Source organism: Gastrolobium bilobum, unplaced genomic scaffold (assembly GCF_033153095.1).
Source record: "Gastrolobium bilobum isolate Gb01-03AN ecotype WA unplaced genomic scaffold, APGP_CSIRO_Gbil_v1 utg4659, whole genome shotgun sequence".
NCBI classification, from domain to species: domain Eukaryota; kingdom Viridiplantae; phylum Streptophyta; class Magnoliopsida; order Fabales; family Fabaceae; genus Gastrolobium; species Gastrolobium bilobum.
Window position 1 is genome coordinate 16,216 of NW_026898023.1, and position 26,469 is coordinate 42,684.

The following is a 26,469-nucleotide window of genomic DNA, read 5'->3' on the forward strand; positions in this document are numbered from 1 at the left end:
ATGTAGACTTGTTAACATGCTTAATTATTTTATGGAGATTATTGTATGTATTTATTTAGGCTCATGATAGTATTCTTAGAGCCATGGATTATTTACTGATACTTTTATACTTCGAATTAATATAGACTTGATGCATGTATTCAGTTAATTTGGGCATGGAGCCTTATTAGTTGTATTGACCCATTAAGGGGATTGCAGTCCGTGTGGGACTTGCAAGCTATCTGTTTAAATTGTTGTATTAATTAGGTTATCTGTATGTGTGGAATCATGTTTCTAGTTATCCGAAATACAGCCGTTATGCTGTCCGTGAGACTCCGTCAGGAATGATACTTGATGTCATATCTTGATGGTCAATGGCCACTAATACTGGCTCATGGGATTAATTAATAGATGTATATTCAGATTTACGCTTTCGCAGTATCTGACGTGAACGTTTTTAGAAATGTTTTTATGAAATGTTTTGGAAAAAGTTTACTCGTATTTTTATAAGATGCTTTATTCCTTTTCAAATAAAGTCTTCCGCTGTGAATGTTAAATATCATGTATGTTAACAACCGGAGTACTACGGGGTGTTACAAATCCTCGTGGGAACGATCTCTTATTCAATCATTATATTACTTATACGATCGGTGCACTTGCTGTGAGTCCCAACAGTGAGGAGATTAACAGTAGATAAGGATATATATTATGCGCACATACGCTAGAGTTATGCCCTTTCTTTTGATGAACTATGATAATTTATTAGCATCCAAAACGACAATGTGTTGGAACGGGTCCCTCAATCAATCAGCGCAGAAACGAGTTACAAATCACAAAGTCGAGCTAGGAGATCGACACTTGGAGATCGGCCTGAAGGTCAATAGGTCGGCCTTGCCCAAAACAAAGAAAATGCATAAAGTAGTACAGCAATTTTAAAGTGGAAACCTATCCTAATGCAGAAGAGTAAAAACACGGGAATAGTCCAGAATAATCTCACTATGAAATAGTAGGATTAATTACAATCGTCAAACTTCCCTAGTATCATTAGAGGTTCTCACTTAAATTTCACCAATACTAGTAGTTATAATGTTCTTCTTTAAAGAGGTCACACAACCAATCTTCGTTTCAGAGGATTTTTACACAAGTCTCTATCTCAGAGAACCTTTTACAAAAGGTTTCTTATATTTATATAAGTGAGGTGAAAACTCATTGGCCTTCTTTTAGAATCTTCTTCATAATGAGATAGGTAACATTCATTGAGGTGGTGGTTGTTGAGACACTGAGACATATATGGTACATGCTTAACCACCAAACATTAATGGAGGAACACACCTCAACACAATGATCCTACATGCTCATGCAAATCCAAATCTTCCTTGAACTCTTGCCTTCTTATTTATATGAATCACATGAATACATTATTATTTATAAGTATATACTATGTTTATTGACAATACTTACAATAAACTTACTTAGGACCTAAAATATATAAAAATGTCAATACATAAATAATAATTAATTAAGTGAGTATATCAAATTTAAACTTCCACCTTTTAGTGGAATTGTTAGATTTTATTTTTATTTTAGAGCTTGTAAAAAAAGGGATATAGATGAGAGTTTGGGCTTTGTTAACGAAGACAATGTTTGGGCACTAAGATATTATTTCAGAATATTTAGAAGACAATGTAAACACAAGCAGGTATAAAGAAAAAGCATTTGATTCACAAATCTATTTGTCAATTGCGTGGTCCTCATATTTTTTGTAGACCTTCGACTGTTTGCGAAAGAATATGGAAGCTGCAACTGATCAATTGGATATTGAAAAAATGGAATCCAACGCAAAATTTCATTTGTGGTTGAAGACTTGAAGTCAGTCAAAAAAGATTCGGTTAGGATATTCGCAATTGTAGTTTCTTTTTTTTGACATCACATGTAAATGATTCGTCTCTTTGTCCTTTGTAAATAGAGAATCACAAGCCTGACTTTCCAGAGCATGGTGTATGGAAGGAGATGTTGTGCGGTGTGCAAACTGGTATCGTGCAACTTGTAATGAATCTTTAGTCTTCGTTTTCGTTTTGATCCAGCAGTTTTTACATGTGAGGTTATACTTCTATATTTTACATTGAATCACATCTTCTTCTTTTTTTTGGTGGATACATTGAAACACATCTTAATTAAATATACACTAAATACTTTTTTTTGTCCCTAACAAAAAATATAGTCTCAATTTTAGTTTCTTACAAAAATAAATTAGTCAGTTAGTCCTTACCAAATTCAAAGTGGATCCATTTTAGTCATTTTGAGGGACTAATATAGGTCTTTTTTAAATTTGTGAGGGACCACGATTTCAACTAAATGGGTCCACTTTGAATTTATTAGGGACTAACTGACTAATTTATTTTTGTAAGGGACTAAAGTAGGGACCGAGTTTTTTGTTAGGACCAAAAAGGATATTTACTCTTAAATATACCTCAAAAAAAATATTAAAAAAGGATACCAAAAAAAAAATGTATTGATGAGTGTATTGACTATTGAGTTTATTACAATCTCTTTTTTTTTTTTTGAAATATTCCATCGGTTCATCGCTTCGCGATTAGTCCGATTCGGGGCGGGTCTAGAATTAAGGCTTTAAATCCCTCCCAAAGGTAGTACTGGGGAGATTCGAACACATATCCTCACCCCCACCTGCTCAGCTCCCATGCGCCAACTGAGCTACCACCATTTGGTTGAGTTTACAATCTCTTCATACGAAGAATAACGTACTAACTTTCAGCAAATAAGCATTTTTCGTTGGCAGAAAAGTTTAAATGTGACGCTTGAGTGGACAACCTCTCCATCTGAAGAATAACGTACTAACTTTTCAGCAAATTGGTTGTATATGATTATATTCCAGTATTATTCATTTGTGATATGTCATAGAAATTAAGAAAGATAAAAACAAGACAGCAACAAACTAAGTCCTGTATCATCTTCCTCCTTGACACAAATTCTGCACAGATATTCTAGTATAAAATAAAGCTAACGCATTACACATGAGTGGGCATATTACAAAATATTCATTTCTAGGAATGTCCCACCTCTTCCACACACATAATAGTCCAAGTCCATTAATTTCCGATCAATATCTATTTGCATGCGCTACCACATTTTGAAGGACGTAACAATAACAGGTCATATATACATTATTCCTGAAATGTGTATACCATAAAATAAACGTAGTTGAGGATTATTATACCCCAAAAATAGATAAGAGTTTACTTGAGGAAAGAGAGGAGAATAAGATTCTAACATAGATAATTTGTAGTTCACAAAAACTGCTATACGAAGACAAGGTATTCTGAAGAACGAAAGAGACATGCAAAACTTCCTAAATTCTCGGTCGAATTCCCCAACGTAAGCTAGTGTTTAATTACGAGAAAACTTTTAACGATTAGTTGGATGTAATTATTTTCTTTTAGAAAAAAAACAAGGAGCGGACTGTTGTGGTTAAAAATCTTTGCATTCACCGAGGGAGTTTGTTCAAGTGATACATATTTGATTCCGCTTAAGCAATACCATGGGTTCAAATTCATTTGAATGCAAAAAAATTTCTTTGGGAGAGCTGGTCCCATATGGATATTCCCGACTCAAATAGGATTAACTCTTGTGGATAATACATGTGATTTCCAAAAAAAAAAAAAAAAAAAAAACTTTGCTTTGTACACCACAAAGGGGATTAGTTTTATCAAAATGGGTGGAAACATCCATGGGAAACCATAAAGAAAAAAAAAAAAAAACCAATCCAGTTAGATCGGTATCATACCTAAATGAGACACAACTCTTCTAATATCATTTTCTTCACTCTAAGACTCTAGCTAAGATCTATAATTAAAGATAACAAACTTTTTATTACTTTAACCAATTATTTTTGTTAGAACTCGATGTCACTAACTATGATTTTTTGAAAGAAACCATTAAATATTTAAATATTAATATCTAATGGATGAGTTTTTGGGCCTGAAAATTTTGAAAAGAAATCAGATCGTAAAATGACCAGAGAATGATTAATAGAAACACTATTTAGGGAAGTATTTACCTATAAATATGTTGATGAAACTCAAGTTATGAATTATGCATGTCATTATAAAATACTAAATAATATGAAATTAAAGTTGTGATTGTGCGTATCTTATTGGGTCATCACATAGTTGGAGAACAAGAAGCAACTTGATGCGATAGGATTTTTCTCTCTATGACCTATTCAAAAAATGACAGCATTCTTGCAATAAGAGCATGATGACACATAGGGCTTAATCTCAATATAAATAGGCTAGAGATGAGACCTAGCCAAATACTCTAAAAAAAGTTTGTATCCACTGAATCCACCTATAATGAAAACCGAGGTCATACTAAAATGTACACTACTATCCAACTAGACCGAATACCAACATATACTAAAAGCCCAACTCATAATAATCACAATAGACTAATCAAAATAATTGAAATATGAATATCGATCAACCCAATTAATTTTAAAACACAATCAATTAATTAATATTGCCTATATAGAGAATATCTAACATATATGTAACTTGATATATGACTAAAGTTCAATCAATTACAATATTATTTTTTCGAACAAAAATACAAAGTCCTTGTTATGAGTTGAATTTGAAATTTTGCCCACCTTTAAGGGAGTGTTTGGTAGGGGGTTTTGGCAAGGATACCTAGGCAACTTGAAATGGGTTTTCAATTTGCGTAAGTTTGGTACAAGAGTTACAAAAATTATGCATAGCAAAATCTTTTCCCCACCCAACTTGATTTCTTTGCAAAATTTCTTATTTTGTACTGTTCGAGAAAACCATTTTGAGGGTTGTATTTTGGGAGTTTGCTGGGGAAGTAAAAATTGAGTACGTATTTTGGGTTCCAGCAAAGTAAAAATTGTTGAAACAATGACATCAATTAAGCTGGCTTTTACAAACTGTCATTTTGGGCAAGGGTTGATCAGATTCAAAAAATAAAAAAGGTTAATTTTGTAATTTCAACCTATTTTCCATCTATATTTTACCTTCGACCAAATATGGAATTCGAAAATTTAAATCAATTTCTCTGGTAATATTTTGGTCTACCAAACAACTTTTTTAAATTTTTTCCACTAATTTTAGTTTACAACTATTTCCCCACTATTTATATTTATCTGATTAAAAAAAGATTCTCCTGTACCAAACGCCCTCTAAAGTTCAATTGGCCATGCACCAAAAAATTTCGTTTATTGAAAAAAGAAAAAGGAAAGTAATAGACTGTTGAGTTTACTATTGAAAATAAAGGGAAATGTGTTTTTCATGTTAGATGAAATAAATTATATATGCAACATATAAAAAATGAATGACATTCACTTTTTTTTCTTTTTCCTCCCTTCTTCTTAATGGATCTTACCCTTTTTTTTGTGTAATTGCTTGAGAAAATGGCTAAGACAACGCAGAAAAAAAAAAAAAAAAGGAAAATTGAAGAATCCATTGATGGGACAAAAGCAAAAGCAGATGCTAATAAGAACCAACTATATATATATATATATATATATATATATATATATATATATTGGTGTATACATAAGCAGGCCAAAAAAACAAGGTACAGTACGTGTGACTATCTAGATCATGGCTCGTGAAGGGGACCCTCTTGTTGTTGCAGGTGTGATAGGGGATGTTCTTAACCCTTTTACAAGCACTGTTTCTCTTAGAGTTGTCATCAATAACAGAGAGATTAGCAATGGCTGTCAACTTAGGCCCTCTCAACTTGTTAACCGCCCTAGAGTTGCTGTTGATGGTGAAGACCTCAGAACCTTCTATACACTGGTAAGTAATAACTAACTATTGAATACAAAGTCTTAATTAATGCCGTATCTGCATTATTATTTTTTTATTTTTTTCTATGGTTGAATCTCAGGTTATGGTGGATGCTGATGCACCTAGCCCTAGTAACCCTATCTTGAGGGAGTACCTGCACTGGTTAGTGTTCTTGCTTCTGTATATCCTTGTTTTCCTTCTCTTTCTTTTCTTTGGTAGAAGCAAAGGTTAAATAAAAAACGAATGAATGAAATTAGGGAATATGTATAAAGTCTAAAGTATAAACTTTTGTACTTGTGTTCAAATTTGATAAAACTTTGTGTCCTATTTTATTAATATTCGTTTGTTATCATCATTCTTCTCCTTTTAACGGAGTCGCAGGATGGTGACAGATATTCCAGCTACCACAAATGCAAGCTTTGGTAAGTAAATACCAATATTCTATTTCCCTGCTTGTCTCATTATTTTTTCATTTTAAATTTAGTCCCATCATTTTTATAATATAATTCATCGTTGATCAAAGCCTTACAATCTCAATTCAGGACACTTGAGATGAATTTGAGGCAAGTTTTGATTACGGAAGGGATAATTTTTTATTTTTTATTTTTTGGTACAACAGAAGGAATAATTAAATTGAAGTAAATTTGATACGTGAGGGATTATACTATAAAAATTAATTTATAGGAAAAATAAATTAATATGACGATAAGCATATTACTGTTGAACTAAAATCACTTTTTATTAATATAATCTTATTTCATGTAAATTTACTATTATAATTTTATAATTATCTATCATAAAGTTGAAATATGTTTGTTTTATGGGGGGTTGATTTGGGAAGAGCAAAGCCGGTGTCATGACATATTGACAGTTGATAAAACCACTTTCGTCCTATTATAGTTTCATAGAATATTTATTTTGTTTTCATATAACGTATCTCTTATTTGCATATTGATTTAATTTTAGAAATATCTTCCATGAAGAAATAAATAAGCCCAATCATTATATGAAATAAAAGCGGTGTAATGCAGTTGAAAATATGTTTTTGCGAACGTTAAAACAACTGTATAATGCACGTGTTAAGTTCAATCCTATGAAATCAAATCTAAAGATTGAACAAACTGATATGTTTCAAATTTGTAGTTTATTCAATTCAACCGTCAAATTATGAAACTGTACCTATGAGTTTATCCCTTTTCACTTTTTTAAGCATTTCGTCTAAATCGAGATTCGAAGATTATGAATAAGGCCAGGTTATAGAGAGAACACTCCTAACTTCTAACTTAGAACATGCAAGTGAACCAAAAACAAAAACAAAAACGTACCAAGCTAGATATTAATTACAAAGTCTCATATATATATTAGTCTATCTTATTTAAACTATTTTATTTTATAATAAGTACTTCTAATTTATTCACCAGTTGAACAAGTCATTTATTTTTCTATAAAATGTTATTGGATGTTATAAATATATAATTTTTAGCTAAGATTGCATTTTGATGTTCATGTATATCAATGAATATTATATATGGTGACATTAATAAGATTTATGCAGGGAGAGAGCTTTTGTTTTATGAGAGCCCGCAACCTTCTGCAGGGATTCATCGGCTTGTGTTAGTTTTATTCAAACAGTTGGGCAGAGACACTGTCTTCGCTCCAGAATGGCGTCATAATTTCAACACAAGAAACTTTGCCGAAATTAATAATCTGGCAACTGTTGCAGCAGTTTATTTCAACTGTCAAAGAGAGCGTGGTTGTGGTGGAAGGAGAAGAGAATAAGTTATGGAAAGAGTATAAATACATAAGTACTCTCCTTTTTTTATTTAAAGAGAAAGAAGGTTAATCTCTTTTAATAAATATCTGGAAAAAAAAATAAGACAAAGATTATAGTTATAGTTATAGTTATAGTTATAGATTAATAATTAACTTGCTTATATGTTATAGTTATATTGATAAATTATTGCAATAAAATTTCCTTCACGTAAGTTACTTAACATTATTGCCTTTCACTTTTTTTCCAACTGTTTTGTTTCTCGTTGTTTTTTTTTACATGTCAAATATTTTAACGTACTTGGAGCAAGAGACTTCTCTTATTCTGTACCAGTGTATATATATTTGTTACCACTTAGAACATTGAAAATAAAATTAAAGTAAGAATTTGTACACGGAATAATACAGATCAAGCTCCGCGACAATCCAATAATTAATAATGGAACCCTGCACACTATCAATAATCCATGGTTTATGTTCTAGACCAGCCTCACGGGCTTACCATTAAAGGCTCATTTAAGGGTCAATTTTCTCCCTCCATAAAGTGAGATTTTTAAACTTTCATAGTAAACAATCTCTTACTCTTCGCACCAGCTCATTCCATAGGTGCACTTATCTCACGTACAGCTCTTTTATCATTTCTCCTCTCTCAGCCTTAATTTCATAGAGCTTTAATTAGTCCATATCACTGTATCTAAAAACATTATTACGTTGATATACTTCACCCTATCAAGAGAAATAGACCTAATCTCTCTCTCTCTCTCTCTCTCTATATATATATATATATATATATATATATATATATATATATATATATAAATATATTTAAGGTTTACAACCACTTGACCTCACCTTAGATGTATTTTAAAAGACTTAGAGTCTTTACAAAGAACTTTATTTTATTTATAAAATGTATAGGCATATAATATTATTGGAAAAATTATTTGTACTTTTAAATTATATAAGCTTATGTCCTTTCACCCTTTATAACCATGTACTCTGGAGAATACATAATTATAATATTAAAGTATTTTTTTCTCTCTCTCTTCAAAAAAATTTCAGAAACTTGTAGTTGACGTGTAAAAAAAAAAATAGCTTTCATATTATAATTATGTATTCTCTGAGATATATATAGTTATAAAGGGTGAAAAAAACATAAACTTATATCCTTTAAAACACACAGACACTAAACCCAATATTATTATTCAAGAATATATGAAGAATCCCTTTTCAACCTAGCCCATTTGGCTACAAAGTCGCGTGGAATCATCCCCATCGATGGAAGTGATACCACGGCATATTTATACCTAATAAATCCTTCTTTTGAAGTAATTTATTGATTGTGACATGAAATAACTAAGGGTCCATCTGATTTAAATTGTTGAAAATTTGATTTTCAAAGAATTGATGTTTAAGAAAATAACTTGTATTCAAAAATAAATTTTAAATTGAGTTTAAAAAGAATTAATTTTGTTCATATAGATGATAAAATGGAATTATTTTTATAAATATAAGTATACTTTATGTATAAAAAAAAGCATACTTTTAAAAAATTTAAAAATCTCATAGAATTAATTTTACTGACCATTGAGTTAAAAAAATTTTCACCCAAAAAATCAACCAGACATGTTCAATTAACTATGCATTTCCATGCTAGATACTAGGCGCAAACCAAACAGGTTATATAAATATCATAAATCATGACGAGTTAGTCAATTTAGAACTGAGTTTGATGTGCAGAAACTTTATTATATATAATGGAGAGGATCGAAAATGATAGGAAGAAAGCGTGGCAAAAAAATTTAATTATTGTATTTTAATTAAATAATTAAGTATTTATTATAGTTTTAGAAATAATTACGGATTTATTACGCAATGTGACGCCTTTTTGTGCGTCACATGTGACGCCTCATTTAGGCGTCTCTCACCTAAGGGAAGACGCCCCAATGGGGCGTCTCTCACCTAAGGTTGACACGTGTCATTTTTTTCTAAAAAAAATAATAATTTAATCATAAAACTTCTGAATACCATAACTTATGACTCGGGTATCCAATTCAGGTAATTCTTTTTTTGATTTTACATAAATTTTTTAGATCTACGTAATGACATCTCATTTGATATATTTTATTTCTCACAAACACAATTTTAATTTTCAAGAATGGTATTATAAGAGCGGGTAAACCAAGAGGCCTTCGATGGTTGATTGCCCCGTGTGGGTCCCAAGAAAAATTACAGTAATAGGATTATATAGAGGGATTAACATTTCTCCCACAACAACTTGAGATAAGATTATTTCAAACTACCCGTTTTAATTATGTCTTATCGATAAGATATAATTACAACGTTAAAGTTATTTTTTTTCTCTCTTTAGTCACTTTTCAGAATTTGTCTGCTGACGTGAAAAGTTAAAAAAATAACTTTAATATAATAACTATATCTTACCAGTGAGACATAGTTAAAAGGAATAGCTTAAGATAACCTATCTCAAAATGGCTGAAAAAATATTTTTCGCTTATACAAAACTTATTTGGGTTGGACTTGCATGTAACGGTTTCAAGAATAGACACTATTTTATTTTATTATTTTCCATTCTCTTCTAGCACTAATCGCATTATTAGAAGGGAAATATTAGTCTCCTTTTACATGAGGTAACTTATCTCATTTTTTTTCACTTCGATTTTTGCACCTCATTTTTTTTTTCTTTTTCTTTTTTCTTGTAATGGTAGGACCCACCTAGTTTCTCTCTACAACATAATATACCTATCTTATGTAAAAGGAGATTAATAGAACCCTTATTAGAAAATGTCATATTATCGATGGAAAAAGTTTCGTCGAAATTTATGATAAAATTTTGTACAAAAAATATATTCTGTCAAAAATAAGACGAAAATAATTTTTGTTAAAAATAGACACGGAAGGAGAGAGGGAATACAATTTGTTGTTATCGATGATGGAAAGTTTCGATCGAAAACCTTTCCACGGAATTTTATTTTCGTGGAAATATTCGACAAAAAATTAATTTTATGAAAAAATATACTAGTCAAGGAATCATATGTTGTTTAATCATAATATGATATGATTTTGGCATTATGTAAAATCATAAATTGCTTTGTACAAGAATGCAGGGTTTAGGGTTTATAAGTAGATATTTGAACATTCACAAGTAAATTTCTCTAAGAGTTGTCATCAATAACAGAGAGATTAGTAATGGCTGTCAACTTAGGCCCTCTCAAGTTGTTAACCGCCGAAGAGTTGCTGTTAATGGTGAAGACCTCAGAACCTTCTCTACACTTAGGGGTGTGCAAAAAAACTGATTCACTTGCCCTGCCCTTGATCCGACCTTGACCCGACCCATAAATATCCATATTTTTTGAACTGGTTTAAATACTGACCCACTTTTATTTGGGTCAGTTTTAGACCTGACTCGTTTTAATATTGACTCACTGACCCAAAACTTGACCCATACCCATTATGTGAAAAAAATCACAATTACATTAAAAGAAAAGTTTTAACGTAAAACAATTACGTCAAAATTTTTTATGGAAAATATTTTCATCAAAATTTGTGACTAAAAACATATCGGTAAAAAAATTTGACGGAATATTTTTTTTGTCAAATTTTTTTACGGAATCTAAATTTCGTCAAAATTTTTCACAAAAAATATATATTCATAAAAACTTTCGACGAAACACATTTTTATCGAAATTCTTGGACGGAAAAAAAATTTCATCAAAATTCTTTACAGATTTCAAATTTCGACGAAAGTTTTCGACGGAAACATTTTCGTTAACCTTTTTGACAAAAAAAAATTTCGTCGAAATTTTTAGCGAAACACATTTCTATCAAAAAATTTCGACTAAATATTTTCGTCAAGTTTTTTGATAAAGAATATATCCATCAAAATTTTCAACGGAACACATTTCTGTAAAAAAAAATCGTAAACTTTTTTGAAAAAAATATTTCGATAAGAAATTTTGACAGAAAAAATATTTTGTCTAAATTCTTTAGAGAATCTAAATTTCGTCGAAAGTTTCAAATGAAACATTTTCCTCAAAACAATTTCTATCAAAAAAATTCGACGGAAAAAATTTCATTACAATTCTTTACAGATTTCAAATTTCGGCGAAAGTTTTCGACGGGAATATTTTCGTCATCAAAAAATTTTGACGGCAAAAAATTTCATCAAAATTCTTTACAGATTTCAAATTTTGGCGAAAGTTTTCGACTGAAACATTTTCGTCATCAAAAAATTTTGACGGCAAAAAATTTCATCAAAATTCTTTACAGATTTCAAATTTTGACGAAAGTTTTCGATGAAAATATTTTCGTCATCAAAAAATTTTGACGGCAAAAAAATTCATCAAAATTCTGTAAAGATTTCGAATTTCGGTGAAAGTTTTCGTCGAAAAAGTTTTCATTAAATTTTTTGACAAAAAAAAAATGTCGAAATTTTTAGCGAAACACGTTTCCATCGAAAATTTCCAACTAAAAATTTTCGTCAAGTTTTTTGGTAAAAAATTTCCATCAAAATTTTCAACGAAACACATTTCTATAAAAAAATTCCGTAAATTTTTTTGACAAAAAAAACATTTTGATGAAAAAAATATTCTGTCAAAATTCTTTAGAGAATCTAAATTTCGTCAAAAGTTTCAAATGAAACATTTCCCTTGAAATAATTTCTGTCAAAATTTTCGTCAGAACACATTCCCATTGAAATTTTGAACGAAAAACATTCTGTCAAATTTTTTGACAAAATTCTTTTTTCGTTTAAAACATTTGATGGAAGAAATCATTTTCGTCAAAACTGTTGACGGAAACTAAATTTCAATAGAAAATTTTTTTTGTAAAAATTTCGACGAAAAAATAATTTTGTGACGAAATTTTCGTCTTTTGCAACGTAAAAATTTCGACAAAATTTTGTGAGAAAGTCAAGTCAAAAACGGGTCAGGTCAGATTTGACCCAGTTCAGAAACCAAGTCAGACCCACTTCAGAAACCAAGTCAGGTCAGATCCAAACTGGTTCTGAACTAGTTCAACAAAATCCAATCAAAGTCAGACCTGACTTGGATCAAATTAAAGCGGGTCGGGTCAAAATATCTGACCTATAAAAACCAAGTTGGGTCGAGTAGGACAAAAACTTGACCCGACCTGACCCATGCACAGCCCTATCTACACTGGCGGTAAGTAGTAACTAGCTATTGAATACAAAGTCTTAATTAATGCCATATCTACATTATTTTATTTTTTATTATTATTATGATTGAATCTCAGGTTATGGTGGATGCTGATGCACCTAGCCATAGCAACCCTTTCTTGAGGGAATACCTGCACTGGTTAGTGTTCTTCTTCTGTATATCCCTTTTCTCTTTCTCTTTATTTTCTTTGGTAGAAGCAAAGGTTAAATTAAGAATGAATGAATTTAGTCTAAAGCATAAACTTCTGTACTTGTGTTCAAATTTGATAAAACTTTATTTTGTTTGAGCTTATAGAAAAAGTAGTTTTTATCTCTTCTTTGTTTTAGAAATATTTTTTACAAAAATTAAAGCTTTTTATATTTTTATAAAAATATTTAGTTTTTGAAAAAAAAAATATTTGACTTTTGATTTTTATTTTTTTAGAAGTTAAAACTTTTAACTTAAAAAAAAAAAAAAAAAAGTAGATTTTTAACTTTTTTGTGATTCCAATATTGATAGTAACAATATTCTATCTCTTTTGTTTAAATCATGCATTTTACTAAAATATCATTTATTTTTAATCTTTAATCCAAAACGATATCATTTTGGAGCGGCAGAAGATAACTTTGTTTCCAGTGACAAGAAAAACATTAATCCCTATATATATATATATATATATATATATATATATATATATATATATAGACATAAACAACTTACACGGATATGAGAATAATAAATCTTATAAGAAATCTTGATCATTAATTTTCGTAATTTAACAATTATAATTTATTAAATTACATTATTTAATTATTAATTTTCAATAAATTAATACCACTAAATATTCAAAAATCAATGGTTAAAATTTGGATTTAAACAGCTAAACCATGGGATCTTAATCGTTGATCCATAAGAGATACTTATCCACGTACATCGAGATATAATCCTTCATAAAATCATAAAAGCTACATTAAAAACCCAAAAATGCTCACGCATAAGGGGGCTTGAGCGAAGCAAACCGATGAATCAAATTTCTTCCAAAAACCATTAGGAGCTCCGTTAGCAATTCTATGCAAATCTTTTTGATAATTGTCATTGATAAGGATAATTTAAAATCAAATAAATGAAATTTAGATTGATAATTTTATCCACTCTCCTAAAGAGATAGTAAAAACAAAACGAAAATCCTGAATATTTTTGAGTAGGTAAATGTAAACTTAAAAAACAAGCAAATCATCACTGTAAAATGTAGTTGACGGGTTTCAGTACCAGTGATAACAACTAAAATCACGTTGGTCTCCCTAAGAGAACCAAATGAAATATAAATGACTAAAGTTATGCAGTTCCAAATTATCCTCACCCTAGATACAACAAGATAAAAAGTTCAAATATAGCACTGAACCCAATCAACTGGTCTTTGGATCTGGCATTGGAAACAGACCAGCACTTGCACCCCTTGGAGGTGCAAAACCCAAGAACTTCTGCAAATTTGTTCTGATGCTAATGGAACACAAGAAGTATAGAAAGGCCATGGAACAATCAGTGGGATCGTTACCCTGCAAACCTCGATGGCTCATTTTCATAATAAGCCCAAAAGGCTTGAAGGGCAATTTTGCAACTACCTTACCTTCAAATAGCGAATTTAGCAACCCAAAGACCACAAAGAGAACCAGAGCCACCACACCCCCAGACTTGAACTTGAAGAGAGACAAGTCTCGACTTGATTCTTTGAGGCTTGTCTCAACACGATCGATTTTTTTGGTCTTGGACTTCTTAATGTTGATTTTGTTGCTGTCCGTCTTCATGGTCTCAAGTTTCTTGGAGGCTTTGTCAATGGAGGACCGAAGGTTCTTGTAAGAATTGGTACGATAGATAAGAACCCATGAGATGATCTCACAGATAATAGCTGTGCAGAAGGAGATACCCACTACAGTGAGGCCATCTGAGTACTTGGAATCTGAGAAAGGATATGCCATGGAAGATAAAGAAAAGTCTGCTAGAAAATTAAAGACAGCAAACTTGGATTTTGATCTGAATTGTTTAAACTTCCAAAGCCTGTATAAACACAAAAACATTGATTCATATTATACAACTCATTAAAAGAATAGAAAAAAGAATAATGGCCTTGGACAATCCAGAACAATGAATATATAGCAGCAGTAACTTTGCTTACAGCATACTAATTAGTTATGATCATGTAGCAGGGCATATTCTTGAAATAGTAAATATAAAATTATGGAAATACCAATGATCTCAAAATTGCTTAACTAATGTATCACATATTAGCACGAAACTAATTCATTCAAATCTGTTTTAGAACAAGTACTGTCCTTCAATACCACAAATCGCAATAAATAATCATCACAGAGCTAGGCTAACAAACTCAGGCTTCTTGTGGTCCATGTGTTAATTGTAGGATTTAAAAAGATAAAGTAAAGGGCAGAAACAAAAAATCTTAAAAAGAAACAATATTCTTTGAAAATAGAGTAAAAGAACTAATCCATATGCAGCTACTTTTATCGAATCCTCCTTCCTCTCTTTGTTTAACAAAGTGCACATATACACCAAAACAATATGTCTTGTGCAAAAAGAACCAACAGCAAAATTGGACTTCTCAATACTATTTTACTGTCAAACGTAAAATGCTCAAACCAATTTGGCTGTAGAAAAGAAAATCAAAGTAATTAAAAAGAGTCAAGGATTTGAGTTTTCTAAGATACGAATTGAAAAAATTCATTGAATTCCCTATTCAAGAAAACAAAAACTTCAGTGTTCAACTACAAAATAATAGGATTGTTTTACCTAGCCAAGCATAGCAGCTTCCCTTCAAGCCTCAGGTTTTAATATTAAGACTGCAAATTGAGAAAATAGAAACGTGATGCAAAGTGCAAATACATAGCAGTCCTAACATTCTATAAAGATAACGCTAAGCAGATCGCAAGATACTTGATGGAACCAAAATCTATTTTCCCACTTGCTTTCTATCATATTCACTACAAGAAAAAAAAAAATGGCAAAAACTACACATTTTAAATAGCAAATTATAAAGAAAATCAATCTCGTTTAAAAAAATCATTGAATTTTAGAGTTGTGAGAGCAAATTCATTCATTAATAATAGAAATTTTAGAGTTGCAGAAAAAATTAACATGTCACGGCAGTGACTCTTGAAATCTTAGTGTTCACTATTTAAGACTGCATACTCAGAAAGAAAGAAAAGTTATCAGATGCAGAATAACAATATAGCAGCAATAAAACCAGCAATGTAAAGCAAGACAAGAAAATAAGAAATGGATCAAAGAACATGAAAATCTTTTTTATACAACTTTAGCTTTAAAAGGAATCAAAATCTAACTCTAAGTTTCTAAAACATCATTCCCCCTTATCGCGTGAATTACAGTGAGCATTCCCCCATCAAAGTTGTTAGCAGTTCATGCTATATAGTGAGCAAACATTTGTTGACAATTTGGCTGAACTTAAAACAGTTAAATTATGAAGAGGCTGAATTAGTATTTTCCTTCTTCTTCTTCTTCTTTTTTCCTTTTGTTATCCAAAGCAAGGTAGAAAATCTGCCATGCAAATTATAGCATCAAGTTTTAAAAGAAAAAAAAACAAAAAGCACAAAAAATTACAAAAAAAATAAAATAAAACCAGATCTGTTACGAAAAACAACCACAGAAAAAACGAGTGTTTTCTGAAAGTCTGAATTGAGCAATTGTCAGAGTGGATCCAAATTAAAAAGCAAAATACAGACAAATATATTACTATATATCTGATCTGTGTTTTGTTGCTGAATCGGTAATCTGAGAATTCAACTTCGATATTACCTAACGGCGTTCTATGTCCGTTTTAGCGGTCGCTTACAGTTGCGGATTTCGCCGGTCGAGGTGGTGGTTCTGGGGTCCTCCGTTCCGTGCGGCTGTTAAATCAAAACACACATCTCTGTCAAAAGCCTTCGTCTATCGTCACTCAATGCCAGCCTAGCTAGCGCTATTCGGCCCATTGGGCCTAAATATTAACTACCCAATTTTCGCCGTGTGGGTCATGTTTATTCCTTTCCAACAAGCCGAGCCGAACCGAGCTTTGGTCTTAAAAGGTTAAGTCTGTGTTTAAATGTGTCAGCCTGACTAAGCCTGTTACCTGTTATAAATATAATTATCGGCATGTGGCCTAGCTTATTTATAAAAATTAAAAGCCCGATTTAGCCTGATAGCCTTTTTAGAAAAAATAAGACAACAAAAATTCATTCAAACAGAATATACAATCAACAACACTAGTAATTCCATAAATATTGGTAAATTCAATGTATATTCAAAAAACATAATATAGAGTAAAATCATTCAAAAAATCTGTTTAACCAATAAATTGGGGTGAAATGGATTGAGGAGAAAGATAGGGCTATTACAAATAGTATAAAAAATATAAAATAAAAAATAATAATAATATACTAGGCTAGCCTGGGAAGCTCTAAGGCCGAGCTTTTGAAGTGGAGTCTGAGACCTTTTTATTAAACGAGCTTTTATACAAGTTCAAGTCTGGTGCCAACAACCAATTTTAGACATTTAATCTTAGGCCTTCGTTTAGCACCCCTGCTTTCCAACGATTTTATAATCAAATGGTTATTGAATGATTGTTTCTTTTCTTTTTTTATAGCCGATTGTTTCTTTATTAAATTTTACATTATTATTATTATTATTATCACTCTTCAGTTTGAAGAAAATATTATTATCATTTTATTATTTTTTTTAGTTATTAGAATGATAATGGAGGTAGAAAAGGATTGATGGCATAATTTTTTAAAATAATAGACAAAATTTAAAAAATTAAAACCACAAATTAAAAAGAATATGCTGAGAACCTAAAAGGATAAAATATTAAATATTTTTTGAATTATTGACATATTAAGTATTTCTATCTTTCATTTCATATTTTTATTTTTAACTCTTTAATATTTAATTTAATAGCAGCTTTTGTTGTTTAGGACTGAAAGTTTGAATACCATTTTTTTAACTTATATTTCGATAAATTAAGTGAAGAAAACCAAATATTCCGTCCTTTTTATATATGGTTTTAATTATATAAAGAAATATGTTTGATTAAATTAGTCTTTATTAAAATACTCGAAATGTTAATATTCAATTAACATGTTTTTCTCATGATTTGTTTTCATAATTTTTTAATTAACAAATAAAAAATTAATTAATTAATAAATAATGGTCTATGGCATTTTTTAGTATAGCTACGAAATCCAAATACAAAGATTTTACCAAAAAAAAAATATAAATATCCAAATACAAAGAAGCCCGAGGGCATTGGCAATTTAAAGAAGGTCGATTCCCTTTTGAAAGTGGGGTCTACAAGAGAAGAATTTGTTTTCTTATTAACAGTTGTGATAACATTTTTCGGGCTACAGATATTTTTCTAGTTTCTAATTTCTATGTATATTTAGGTAAATTTTGAATATTTACTTATCCTTTGATTTTTTTTTTAAATATATTAAGCAAAAACATAAGAATAAATATTTATCTATCCATTGTAGATAAAAAAGAAAAAAAAAATTGAATATACTGAAATAATATTCCATTAACACAATTAGTAATAAACATTGGCAAAAATATTTCTGAGTTACTGCAGATAAGTTATCAGCATTTATTTTCAAAACGACGTCATTTTGGTATTGAAATATTAAAAAATTATAAATATAAAGACTATTATAACTCTGAAATAAATTAAAATTACAAAAATATCATGATTTTCACCCCAAAACGACATCGTATTGGGCTTAGTGCAAATAACTTATCTACAGTAACTGCAGAAAAAATGAACCCATAAATATTTATATAATTTACAAAAAAAAAATTACATTCAACGTTCCCTGCCATTATTAGTATAAAAAATTAATGAAAATATAAAAATGTTTCAATAACATAAATTTATCCATTTATTTATTTCCTTATATGACATTTTCTTAACAATGTATTTTATTTAATTACGAAAGCAGAGGACCTAATAAAGAATTGGTCCTTTTTTTATGTCTTTAGTTTTTTTTTTTTGGGTGAACATCGTATGGAATTGGAAGCTGAAAGTTGACGGGAATATTATGTTGATAGGTTGTGAGCACATCACGGTCCTTTTTCTAATAGGAATGGATTTTCTTAAAATTTAATATGACTTGATTATATGAAATATTTACGTAATTTTTTATTAATAATAATTAAATTTCACTTATTTAATATATGTGAAGAAAAAAACTAACATAAAAATTTAATATAATCAGATCTTATAAAATTTTAACATAAAAAAATTCATTTCCCGATTAAGTGATTTGGATTGGTACACAACTTTTTGGGAGCATGGATGTTCAAGTGTTCTGAACCATTGATTTGTACTAAAAATATGTCAATGACAGAATGGTGGTGTATATCTAAGAAATCCGGACACGCAATTTTTTTTTAAAATGGCGTGTCGGACACGTGTCTGACATGGACACGCTCCGACACGTTCGGATATGCGTCTGACATGCGGTCAATATTTTGGGACACGTGGTCAACTCTCCGACACGCTTTGACACGTTTTTTTGACACGCAGTCAACTTTTTCGGACACGTGGTCAACGTTCGGACACGTTCGGACACGCTCGGACACTTTTTTTTTTTTTAGTCTTAATTTTATTTTATTAACTAAAAATAAAAAAAAATCATTTATAAATCAATTTTTTTCTGTTATGAAATTTGACATGAAAAATTAACAAGGTACGAAAAATTATTATTTTTTATATTTATGTTATGAAATTTGAATATTTGATTGGTTATATGATTAATTATGAACTGTTATATGTATTAAATATAAATTATATTATTTAATATCAAAACGTGTCCCAACGTGTCAAAATATGTCATTTTTTAGAATTAACGTGCCGGCGTGTCGTGTCGTGTCATGTCGTGTCCCGTGTCTCGTGTCAGTGTCCGTGCATCATAGGTGTATATGCATGACCTACACCTTATTGATTACTTTACTTGATAAATTGTATTTTGAAAATTTACCATAAAATTAAATGACACTGTGTAACGGACCTTATAGTGAGTTGGGCTTAGCTAAAAGGACCCACAAGAAGCCCCAGTATCTAAAGGATTACGAGACCAATTAATGTAGACGTAGTCTTGGGCTGTTGGAGTTAACCAAGTTGTCTTTTAATTCTTATATTGTAATCGGTCAGAGTGGTTTATAATTGTTTAAGGGGCCCATTATGAATAGGGCAATATATGGTTGTTAGGGAAAAGGAAAAAGTTATGCAGACTTTGAATAAATTTTCTTTCTCCTGTCTTTTCTCTCTCTATTCTTATCCTTCATCTCTTCTAATGTCTCTTCTCTCTCTATTCTTATCCTTCTTCTCTTCTAAGTATCTTCTATCTCTAAAAATTCTCAAATTCATTGCTACATTTTGGTGCTCTCGTTGCTTACCCATCCTTCCTTTTTATGGCGAAAAACACACGGATGAGAGATTAAACACAACGATTGGATGTTCTGGAACAACAAAATCATCGTTTAGATCTACTAGAACAACAGATTCGTTCCGCGGAATTGGTTCGCAAGCAGCAGCACTTAGGACTCCAAGAGTCTAATGCCTACCTTCATAAGTCCCACACTCAAATCCAGCAGACATTGCAACGGATCCTTGATGGACAGAATCACGGTGCGTATTCTCATTCGGGAATACTGGGATCTAGACTAGGTTCAAAATCTCACACCAGTAACACAGATCTGGGTAACTCTCGTCCTTTTAAACTCACTTTTCTAAGATTTACTTCTGGTGATCCCACTTCCTAGTTATTTGTTATGGACAAAAATACTGCCAATATTATAAAATCAGGGAAGACGAACGTTTATTGATTGTCGCATTCCATTTAGATGTCCTTACAGCTTGTTGATTTAGGGGTCTTAGTGATGAAGGGTTACTTCCCACATGGTCTGCTTTTGTCACAACGTTACATAGGCGATTTGGGCCTTCTGAATTTGATGAACCCATTGGTGCCCTTGCTAAGCTACAGCAACAGGGTTCTGTGGCTGATTATTAATCAGCATTTGAGGCTTCCGCCAACAAAGTTCATGGCCTATCTGCCACCATGAAATGTGGCCTGTTCATTTTCGGGCTCAAACCGTGCATACAACGTTCGGTTTTAACTCAACATCCTGGTGACTGGCATGAGGCATTAGCTCTAGCCAGAGTTTTTGAAGACCAACTTGGTGATGACAAACCCATGTGCCCTTGGCTCTCTAAATAGTCTTTTCCCATTACCCAAGTCTCCCAACTTCCATCTTTCTCCCAAACAAAAACCAACAACCCACTAGCCCTCACAACTTCCAACTCCACCGAACCTATCCTAGCTATTCTCATTCGTCATTTAAGTCAAGCAGAGATGCAGGTTGAACGTGATAAGGGTCTCTGCTTCAACTGTGATGAGAAATTTGTTTATGGCCACAAATGCAAGGCACAAGCTTCTCTCTTGTATTTAGAAGGAGCCGAGGAGGATGAGCCTCTTGATTCTACTACTCCAATCATTTAATCACACGCACAACTAGAGGAGTCCGAGGATATTCCAGAGATTAGTATTAATGCCTTATTTGGCACTTATTACTCGAAATCATTATGTTTATTAGGTATTGTCGTTGGTTAGTCGGTCCAAATCTTAATTGATGGTGGCAGCACACACAATTTCATCACTCTTAGAGTAGCTACTCATTTGCACCTAACCTTGTTATCTATTCCACCATTTAAAGTGCAAGTGGGGAACGGTAACTCACTCAATTGCTCAGCCATGCGTCAATTTGTTCCTTTAGATATTCAGGGTCACCGATTTTCAGTGGATTTATTTTTCTTGGAATTACAAGGGGTGGATATGGTACTGGGCGTCCAATGGTTGGCTACATTGGGACCTATTATGACTGATTGCCAAAAGCTAATAATGGGTTTCTTACACCAAGGTGTACACATCGTTCTTCAAGGAGAGCAACGTATCGCAGCGAGTTTGATTACTTCGTCCCAATTGCACAAATTGATGGCTCAGAAATCTCTGGAGTCCTGTATTATGTGCTTTTCTGTGGTAACTGCACCTCCAACATCTGCCTTATCAGCGCATAAATATGTTGATTACACTCCAGAAGTTCAAACCTTATTAGACCAGTATCAGGACATTTGCAACTCCGAATTCCCTACCCCCCCCCCCCCCCGATAGACCCACTAACCACCGCATACAATTAATTCATGATGTCAAACCTGTTCAAGTCAGACCATACAGGTACCTACACTTCCAAAAATATGAAATAGAGAAATTAGTCTTGGAAATGTTACACAATGGAGTGATTTGTCCTAGCTGGTCAAGAAGAAAGATGAGACATGGCATTTTTGTGTTGACTATCGCGCGTTAAATGTTGTGACTGTTGATGGGACGAAAATTCATTCCCATCTAAGCCCATTTTTGTGTTAAAATACTATTTGTTCCCTCATCTGATGAGCAACTTTTGCATTAAAAACACGTGTTTATATCTTTGTAACAAAAACACAGCGGGTAACGAATGATGAGTAATCATTTTAGAAATATAGGAAAAAGGGAACGGATTGGAACATTAAAAACACCTGCTCTACTAACTCAATCTCTCTGACCACTTTGCAGGAAACGTTGAAAGAAGCTTCCATAAAGCATAAAGAGATACAGCAATCAAGCAAGAAGAAATGTGTACAGCAGAGAATAAAGAGTTTCCATTGGCCAAGAGGAAAGCAAAGCATGGTAAGTGAAGAAGGAAAGGCTAATCTCAACAATAAGTGTCCCATCCAGCAACTTGTGTCCCTCTTTGATATGATCCCCAATAGGAATGGAGGAATGGATCTACTAGGAATGGAAATTCTAACCCCAAATTCATCCACCAACACGACCTGTTAAGAACAGAGTGTATCTCACGCTACAGACCTCGGATTTGGGTGATTCCAAAACTAGGTGAAAGATGGCTTCCTGAATCACGATTTTGGCACAAGAATCACCGGAAAAGGATAAGGAATTCGAGAGATATGAATCCAAGATAATATATAACGAAATTGGAGTTTAAGGATTATAGGTAGGCGCCACAATTCGAAAGAATTGATAAGCCCAAGAACGCCACAAGGATTGATGCCCTTGATAAGTTCAGAGATTCTCAAAAGAACCCAAGAGAACTAGTCTCACCAAAATAGGTTAACTTGATATTCCAAATCTGTCTTCAAAAGCCATGGTGTTCCCTTATATAGTGGGCAACAACCATATTGAGTTTAACCTAAAAGTACTTACACATAAAAGAAGATAGACAACCCAATAATCCAGCCCAATAAGCCTTATTACAAAAAGTTTAACTAAATATAAGAAAATAAAAAATTAAGTGCAGAATTTGGGCCAAGTAAAATAAAGCCTTCATGCATATCCATTGAGGCTTATTCTTCAAGGTCTTCAATTTTAATTAAGTGTATCATTTTGGGCTCTTCTTCCTTTAGACTTGGGCTTGTCTCAAGTAAAGTGGTCACCAAGAGATTTAGAGCCTCTTTAGCCTTTTTAGCTTTTGCTCTTGTCATTGGGCCTCCAAGACTTTGTATGTCCTCCAAGTTTGTTGTCTTGGTCATGCCACCTCCTATGTCCTCATCATTCCCTCCTTCTTTAGAAGAATTTGTCCTCAAATTGTAATCCTCGTCTCCTGCATCAAAAAGGGACAAATCAGCCACATTAAAAGTAGCACTTACACCATACTCACCAGGAAGGTCTATTTTGTAGGCATTATCATTAATTTTGGACAGCACTTGGAAAGGGCCATCTCCTCTTGGTTGAAGCTTAGATTTCCTTTGGGAAGGGAACCTCTCTTTTCGCAAATGAACCCAAACCCAATCACCTGGTTCAAAAATTACCTTCTTCCTTCCTTTATTTGCCTGCTTAGCATAGCTCTCTACCTTTTTCTCAATGTTTGCTTTTACCCTTTCATGTAGTTTTCGCACATATTCAGCCTTACTCTTACCATCTTTATGTTGAAAAATAGAGTTGTTAGGCAAAGGTAGCAAATCAAGAGGAGTGAGAGGGTTAAAGCCATAAACAATTTCAAAAGGAGAATAATGAGTAGCACTATGAACTGCCCGGTTATATGCAAACTCAACGTGGGGCAAACATTGTTCCCATGACTTGATGTTCTTTTTAATTACAGCCCTCAAAAGAGAAGAAAGAGTTCTATTCACTACCTCATTTTGGCCATCAGTTTGTGGATGACAAGTAGTAGAAAAGAGAAGTTTAGTCCCCAACTTACTCTATAATGTCCTCCAAAAATGGCTTAAGAATTTAGTATCACGATCAGAGACAATGCTTCTTGGAAGTCCATGGAGTCTTACCACTTCCTTGAAGAACAAATCAGCAATATGGATTGCATCATCAACTTTTTTGCACGGAATAAAATGTGCCATCTTAGAAAACCTGTCCACCACAACAAAAATAGAATATTTACCATTTTAGACCGAGGTAGTCCTAACACAAAATCCATAGAAATATCAATCCAAGGGCAATCTGGAATAGGTAAAGGAGTATACAACCCATGAGGCAATAATTTAGACTTAGATTGCTTACATACAATGCATCTTTCACACAATTTATGTACATCACGCTTCATGTGTGGCCAATAAAAATGTTCATGCAGCATGTCTAGAGTCTTTTGGATTCCAAAATGTCCCATTAATCCCCCCGCATGTGCCTCTTTCACAAGTAATTCCCTAATGGAACCTTTAGGAACACACAATCTCTTTTCTTTAAATAAGTAATCATTATGCCTAAAGAATCCATTTTGAGCAGCATCCACACAAGTTTCATAGATTTGTGCAAAGTCTGGATCATGCTCATACAATGCCTTAATATGATCAAAACCAATAAACTTAGTTTCAAGAGTAGAGAACAAAGCATACCTTCTTGAAAGTGCATCTGCAACTACATTAGACTTACCTTTCTTGTGCTTGATCACATAGGGAAACTGCTCCAAGAACTCTACCCATTTGGCATGCCTTTTGTTAAGCTTGCCTTGTCCTTTTAAGTACTTTAAGGGCTCATGGTCACTGTTGATGACAAACTCTTTGGGCAAGAGATAGTGTTGCCATGTTTGCAAAGCCCTTACCAATGCATACAATTCCTTATCATATGTGGAATAATTAAGAGCAGCCTCATTCAGTTTTTCACTAAAATAGGCAATGGGATGCCCCTCTTGCATCAAAACAGCCCATATCCCCACATTAGATGCATCACATTCAATCTCAAAAGATTTAGAAAAATTAGGCAATACAAGAATAGGTGCATGAGTTAATTTATCTTTGAGGGCAGCAAAGGCTTTCTCTTGTTTTTCACCCCATTTAAAACCAACATGCCTTTTAATCACTTCATTCAAGGGTGCAGCTATGGTACTGAAATCTTTAACAAATCTCCTATAGAAACTAGCTAAGCCATGAAAGCTTCTCACCTCACTTACATTCTTAGGAGTTGGCCACTCTTGAATAGATTTAACCTTCTCTTGATCAACTTGCACTCCTTGTGAGCTAACAATAAAACCAAGAAAAACAACATGGTCTATACAAAACACACATTTTTCCATGTTAGCATACAATTTCTCATGCCTTAGTGCTTCCACAACATACCTCAAGTGCACAAGATGATCATCATAGGATTTGCTATAAATCAGAATATCATCAAAATAAACCACAACAAACTTTCCTAGAAACTCCCTTAACACATGATTCATTAGTCTCATGAAGGTACTAGGAGCATTGGTTAAACCAAAGGGCATAACCAACCATTCATACAGCCCATATTTAGTTTTAAAAGTTGTTTTCCATTCATCCCCTTCTCTAATCCTAATTTGATGGTATCCACTTTTTAAATCAATTTTAGAGAAGAAACAAGCACCATGCAATTCATCCAATAAATCATCCAATCTAGGAATAGGATGTCTATACTTTACCGTGATGTTATTGATGGCTCTACAGTCAGTGCATATTCTCCAGGTTCCATCTTTCTTAGGCACTAAAAGGACTGGGACTGCACATGGACTTAAGCTTTCTTGCACCCATCCTCTTTTCATCAAGTCTTCAACTTGTCTCTGAATCTCCTTGGTCTCTTGGGGGTTACTCCTATAGGCTGGCCTATTAGGCAATGCAGCTCCCGGCACGAGATCAATTTGATGTTCAATGCCTCTTAGAGGAGGCAGTCCATGAGGCACCTCTTTGGGAAAGACATCTTCAAATTCCTGCAACAAAGAAGAAACCTCATTTGGAAGAGAGTTAGTAGGACTGGCATCTTTGATATTATTACACTCTTTACTCAAAAGTAAGAGCATTGGCCACTTTCTTTTATCTCTCATTTTCAAATGATCCTCACTAACTTCTCTTGGAGTCAAAGGTGCAAGAATAGTCTTGCGTTCTTCATGCACAAAAGAGAATTTGTTGGTGTAACCATCATGCATAACTTTCTTATCATATTGCCAAGGTCTCCCAAGAAGCAAATGACAAGCCTCCATTGGTACCACATCACATAAAACTGTATCATCATACTTTCCTATGGAGAAGTTCACCTCCACTTGTTTGCTTACGGTCACTTCACCATCCTCACTAAGCCATTGAAGCTTATATGGCAGCGGGTGAGGTTTGGTTTCCATGCCCAATTTAGACACCATTCTAGCACTTG

The 26,469-nt window shown here is 32.5% G+C and overlaps 2 protein-coding genes and 1 pseudogene across 3 annotated transcripts; 1 reads left to right on the forward strand and 2 right to left on the reverse strand.

Annotated features, from left to right (window-relative positions):
* Positions 1 to 5,615: 5,615 nt before the first annotated feature.
* On the forward strand, positions 5,616 to 7,583 carry LOC133312280 (protein VERNALIZATION 3-like). The gene is made up of 4 exons (XM_061513455.1): positions 5,616 to 5,813; positions 5,905 to 5,966; positions 6,186 to 6,226; positions 7,360 to 7,583. Exons 1-4 carry the CDS (start codon positions 5,616 to 5,618, stop codon positions 7,581 to 7,583), a joined length of 525 nt encoding a protein of 174 aa, XP_061369439.1.
* A 6,335-nt stretch (positions 7,584 to 13,918) lies between these two features.
* LOC133312278 (uncharacterized) lies at positions 13,919 to 16,727 on the reverse strand. 2 transcript variants are annotated; one of them, XM_061513453.1, is made up of 3 exons: positions 16,574 to 16,727; positions 15,551 to 15,600; positions 13,919 to 14,803 (listed from the first exon to the last, which is right to left on the reverse strand). In XM_061513453.1, the coding sequence occupies exon 3, from the start codon at positions 14,722 to 14,724 to the stop codon at positions 14,155 to 14,157; it is 570 nt and encodes a 189-aa protein (XP_061369437.1). In that variant the 5' UTR covers positions 14,725 to 14,803; positions 15,551 to 15,600; positions 16,574 to 16,727; the 3' UTR covers positions 13,919 to 14,154. The 2 variants fall into 2 exon arrangements, with proteins under 2 accessions (XP_061369437.1, XP_061369438.1); XM_061513454.1 differs by lacking the exon at positions 15,551 to 15,600.
* Positions 16,728 to 20,927: 4,200 nt separating this feature from the next.
* On the reverse strand, positions 20,928 to 26,458 carry LOC133312281 (uncharacterized; annotated as a pseudogene).
* Positions 26,459 to 26,469: the final 11 nt, after the last annotated feature.

Coding starts and splice junctions, on each gene's coding strand:
- LOC133312280 (XM_061513455.1), top strand. CDS start 5,616: ATGGCTCGTGAAGGGGACCCTCTTGTTGTTGCAGGTGTGATAGGGGAT. Junction 5,967..6,185: donor TTGAGGGAGTACCTGCACTG/GTTAGTGTTCTT, acceptor ACGGAGTCGCAG/GATGGTGACAGATATTCCAG. Junction 6,227..7,359: donor TACCACAAATGCAAGCTTTG/GTAAGTAAATAC, acceptor AGATTTATGCAG/GGAGAGAGCTTTTGTTTTAT.
- LOC133312278 (XM_061513454.1), bottom strand. CDS start 14,724: ATGGCATATCCTTTCTCAGATTCCAAGTACTCAGATGGCCTCACTGTA.